Genomic DNA, 5,638 nt, shown 5'->3' with positions numbered 1-5,638 from the left:
CAATATACCCAATACATATTAGGCTTAATCATTGAATCAACACATTATGATATTGTAACTTACGCCATTGCCCATGTATAGATAGATTTTAAATTGGGTTAAATAGATACTCTAATACTCGTATTAATTAGGCTTACTTTTTGTTGACCCGTACCTTCTTGTTGCCTGGGCTATCACCCATGTAACCTATAGGCTGGGCCTGGCCGGGTCGAGCCTGACTATAACCATGGCTAAAATTTTCACTCAATCCTAGAATTCTAAGTAGTACACGAGTTATTGTTTTAATGGTGATTAGTGAATATTATTGGTATCTATGTCACTATCCACTCATTTTTGATATGAAATACTTTTACTCTATTGTTTGTATAAAATTACAGATACAATAGATTTGGAAAATGGATCAGCTTGTTGCTCCAGTTGTCACACCGGTTGTTGAATCTATAATGGAAGTCATTAAGCGACACGTGGGTTACCTGCTTTCGTCCACAAACAATATTAATGAAATGCATACAAATATGGAGGAATTGAATGCCATGGCACGTGATATGAAGACGAAGAAGGAGACGAATGTTGCAAATGATCTTGAGGTACCTGATTATGTACCAGTTTGGTTGACAAAAGTCGAAAAAATATCTGAAGAAGTTGGTAGTATTCCAACAGGTGGAATTGGATGCTTCAACATGAAGGCAAGATACGACGCAGGTAAACGATCATCTGATATCCTCAAGGATATTGAAGATCTCAAGAAACAAAAAGGTGAAATCATATGGAGTAATGAACCACGGATTCTTGGTAGGGTTCGCTCTACAAGGCCTTCCACATCTGAACCAGTTGCTGGTGATATTGATACCCAAAATGTAATCAAGTCCAGTAGAGAGTTGATGTTCGATGATGCATTGAAAGCACTTGAACCAAATAATAAGTGCCAAATGATGGCTCTGTGTGGGATGGGTGGTGTGGGGAAGAGCACGATGATGGAACACCTAAAAAAGGTTGCGGAGGGTAGGAAGATGTTTGATTTCATTGTGAAGGTGGTTATTGGGAAAAGCAAAAGCAAAATGATGATACAAGACGCTGTAGCAGAGAACATCGGTCGATCTGTAACTGAAACTGACGAAGATAATAGGGCTGAGCGTCTTCGTAAAAGGTTTGAAGGGATATCGAAAGATGGTAAAAAAGAAGATGGTAAAATGAAGATGTTGGTTATATTAGATGATCTTTGGGAGGTGCTGGACCTCAAAGATATCGGGTTAACGATTCCTTTGCCAGAAGGTTTCAAATTGTTACTCACATCACGTGATGAAAGAGTTTGCGCTCAAATGGGAGTCGAACCTAGAAGTATTATCAGAATGGTTGCATTAGAAGAACTAGAAGCGAAAAAACTATTTTGGGAAATTGCAGGAAAAGTTTCAGATGATGATCACGACCTCATTAGGATTGGAGAAGATATTGTAAAGAAATGTGGTGGTTTGCCCATGGCTATAAAAACCATAGCCTCTACTCTTGGAGTTAATAAAGACAAGGACACATGGAACGATGCACTTGTTCGTATCCAAAACGATAGAAATAACGTTCTTCTCCTTGATGATATTTTTAAAATTAGCTACGACTATCTCAAAGATGACGATGATGCGAAAGCAATTTTTCTTCTTAGTGGCTTGTTCCCAGATGACCATTATATTCCTATAGAGGACTTGACGAGGTTTGGATTGGGGTTGAAGTTGTTTAAGAATTCCTACAATATATCAACAGCAAGAATACGAGTGAAGGCTAGTGTTAAAAACCTCATACGTTCAAACTTGTTGATTGAATGTGATTACGAAGGATATGTCGAGATTCATGATCTTGCACGTGATTTTGTTTTAAGCAATTTTGCAAATGTTAAGCAAGCTTCGCTTGTTTACAGCGGTGATATCTCAGTTCTACTTGAAAAATATTCGTACGAAAGAATATTATTAATGTGTGGAGGTATGGTTGAGCTTCCTAAAGATTTTAATCACCCAAACCTTGCACTTCTCTACCTAATGGACGGGGACAAGCTTACCAAGTTTCCAAAAGATTTTTATACAAGAATGAAGAACCTTGAAGTGGTGGCTTATGAGGGTATTGATAAACCGTTGCTTCCGCAACACTTAACAACCCTTCGAACACTATGTCTTGATGCATGCAAATCGTTGGGTGATATCTCTTTCCTTGGAGATCTTATTAATTTGAAAGTACTCAGTTTGGCTTTTTGTGGCGTCTCGAATCTACCATCTGCCATAGGGAAGCTAAAAAAGTTGGAGTTACTCGATTTAACCGAATGTGTTGACCTTTGTGTTGATGATGGTGTCTTACAAAGTTTAGACAAACTTTTAGAGCTCTATATGAGAGCTGAATTTGGGAAACCTATTAGGTTCACAGAAGATAGTTGTGAAGGGCTCAAGATGGTTTCAAGTAAACTCATTGCATTAGAAGTTGAATTCTTCGAAAATATTCTCCAGCCGAAGAATGTGTCGTTTAAGAAACTTGAAAGGTTTAGGATATCTATGGGTGTTGAATTGGGAGCGTACACATCTGAAAATACGTTAAAACTTGTCGCTAGCAAGGAAGAGATTTTAGAATGCAAAATCAATGAGCTGTTTGAGAAAACAGAAGAACTTGAATTAAGTGGGAATGGAATGAGTTCTCTTGAAGATATTTCGAACCATCCTTCTGAATATTCCTTTTGCAATTTGAAGGTCCTTAAAGTTTATGAATGTGCTGACTTGACATGCATCTTCACAGTTAATGTGGTAAGTAGTCTGACAAAACTTGAGAGGCTCATAGTATTAGAGTGTCCTCTTCTTGAATCACTGGTACAAGGTGAGAGAAATGGAGCTAAGGTGATTAAATTTCATAAGCTAAAGTATTTGGAATTGGAGAAATTGCCAGAGTTTGTAAGATTGTGTGATGGTGACCAAGTCATAGATTTACCACAACTTATGGAGTTGAGTCTGGATAACCTTCCGAATGTGAGTTGGATCTTTTCTGAAAATAGTGAAATATCTTCGACAACGCAACTACTATTGAACACGGAGGTAAATACATTATTATATTATTTTTGGGTTTAATATTAAATATTAAATAGTAGAAGTTACACATAATTTCAATTAGCAAAATCCAACTCGTCTTTATAGATGGAGTAGTATCAAAATCTATTTATTGATATTACAAGGGTTAATTATTGTGTAGGTTCTGATTCCGAAGTTGGAGATATTGAGAATTGAAAAAATGAGGAAGTTGAAGGAGATGTGGTGTGATACTACTACTAGTAGTAGTAGATTAGAGGAATTTCACAATGTTTCCACGTTGAGACTGATTGAAGTGAGAGACTGTTATAGAATGGTGAATCTTTTTCCAAGGAATTCAATGCGATTACTGACTCATTTAGAAACTCTTGAAGTTAAAAGATGTGGTTCCATTGAAATGTTATTCAACATAGACCTACAAGGATGTGTCAGTGGCAGCAGCGGCAGCAGCAGCTGCTGCTTAAGAAGTATTGAAGTTGATGGTTTAGAGAACTTAAGAGAGATATGGAGGATAAAAGGAGATGATAATAACTCTGGTATCATCATCCGTGATTTTCAAAGTGTAGAATCATTAGTAATTAAAGAATGCGGTAAGTTTAGAAGTATACTCACACCTACCACCATTTATTTTGATATGGGAGCACTTAAAAACATCAAAATTGCAGATAACAGATTTAGAATAAAAAAGGTATGGCTGTCATATTATCTATTAGTTTTTCCTCTAAATTTCGAGACCAATTAACTACAACACTTTTCCTTAATTGATTTTCAATTTCTGTTCTATATAGCGAGACCTTACCTCTTTTTCTAGGTATGTTCAGACATACGGTTCCCCCGGAAAATCAAGTAGATGAGCCGTGTGATGGGAAAATTTCCCGCACGGTTAGGAGAGTATATTTTTCTATTTAACGAATTAAAATTACTACACTTTTCCTGAGAATATTAGAGATATTTTCTCTCTGTGTATAAATTTTTCCTTTAACTTTAAATTTACTTAATAATCCTTTTTAATAATATTGAATTTATTTTAGTTTTGATAAGTGCCTTAATCCAAACAAATTCACTAACTAAACGAAAAAAGTATTTACTAAATAAAGTAGTTTTGACATTGCAAGAGGTCTCAAGGTATGAATTTTGTCTAGGACGAATATTTTGTGGTGGTCAGGGAAGGGTTGGGAACAGCGAGAGAGTACTCCTGCTGGAATGCGTACATTAGAGTATGTGGTCGGATTACCCGCCCTCTCAAGTATCCCAAACAGAAAAAGACCCTTACCTTTTTTTAACTCTGAAAGAATTACATTAATTTCAATTTTTGTTACACCAGGGACGATCCACGTAATATTTGCAAACCAATCCACATTCAGGACCCAACTAGTAATTACGGAGCAACCAAACCCAACTAGTAAGACAAGTTGTATCAGATGTGGGCAACGGCATTGCCGTCCTACTTGGCAAGCATCCAACGCCCCCATGGGCCGTATCCATGTGTGGGTTGTGCAAATTTTGGAGCTGCACGTTGCCATTCAACGCTACAAGCAACACCCGTTGTTTTTTTTTTTTTTATTTTTTTATTATTTTAAAAATATTATTTTTATCTCTTTTTAATACTTAACCCAATTATATTTTAACACATCATCACAATATTCTTAACCCACACCAAAATCTCACACCACCACTACTTCACACAAAAAACTCACACGTTTAAGTCATCAAAAAAGTTTAAAAGCAACTCACACTACCAACTCATGCCCCCAACTACTACAAATAGTCTAATTACAGACCAACCACATGGACGTGTGTAATCTTTTAAAATTTAATTGTAAGCCTAATTAACACTATTCGAAATATATGATAATAATTACACAATCTGCTTTGTAATTTGGTTTATGTGCTAAGAACCTCATCTCTCTTACACACTTTTTACGCAGATTATTCCTGTGGTTGCGATCCCATCATCTCTCTTACACACTTTTCGTCAGCTTCCTGATATTGAATTCAATAGTTATTATGTGGAGGTGGTGTTTGACATGAAGAGTACTCAAAGTAGTAGTAGAGACTTGGTAACAACTAATAACCCCAATCAACTACGACCTTGCGAATTAATTTTTCGTTTTATGGATCACATGACTCATTTGTGGAAGTGTAATTGGAATGAATTTTTTGTTTGTCAAAATCAACACCCAATATCCTTATTCCATAACATCACAACCATATATTTAAGCACGTGTAAGAGTATCAAGTACTTGTTTTCACCTCTCATGGCGACACTGCTTTCCAACCTAAAGGAAATCGAAATTAGTAAATGTGAAGGTATGGAAGAAGTTGTTTCAAACAGAGATGATGATAAAGATGATGATAAAGATGACTACATCTACTACTAATACCCTCACAACCACAACTTTGTTCCCTCATCTCGATTTACTCAATCTTCAGTACCTACCAATTCTCAAGCAAGTTGGTGGTGGCGTTTCCAAGTGTACAACTAATTGCATTCAAAATCACCTCAAGGTACGTGTTCTGTTACTATATATATAAATATTAATATATCTTACAAAACCCTTAATTATATTAATGTAGTAAGTAATTGT

General features: G+C 36.1%; 1 protein-coding gene across 1 annotated transcript; it reads left to right on the top strand.

The window, feature by feature from the left end:
• Nucleotides 1–395: 395 nt before the first annotated feature.
• LOC139855245 (probable disease resistance protein At4g27220) lies at nt 396–5,431 on the top strand. The gene is made up of 4 exons (XM_071844483.1): nt 396–3,059; nt 3,214–3,738; nt 4,979–5,110; nt 5,192–5,431. The coding sequence occupies exons 1-4, from the start codon at nt 396–398 to the stop codon at nt 5,429–5,431; spliced, it is 3,561 nt and encodes a 1,186-aa protein (XP_071700584.1).
• The last annotated feature ends 207 nt before the right edge of the window (nt 5,432–5,638 follow it).

Source organism: Rutidosis leptorrhynchoides, chromosome 6 (genome assembly GCF_046630445.1).
Source record: "Rutidosis leptorrhynchoides isolate AG116_Rl617_1_P2 chromosome 6, CSIRO_AGI_Rlap_v1, whole genome shotgun sequence".
Lineage (NCBI taxonomy): Eukaryota > Viridiplantae > Streptophyta > Magnoliopsida > Asterales > Asteraceae > Rutidosis > Rutidosis leptorrhynchoides.
The sequence above is the reverse complement of the archived record's forward strand: the minus strand, read 5'-3'. Positions and strand labels throughout refer to the sequence as shown.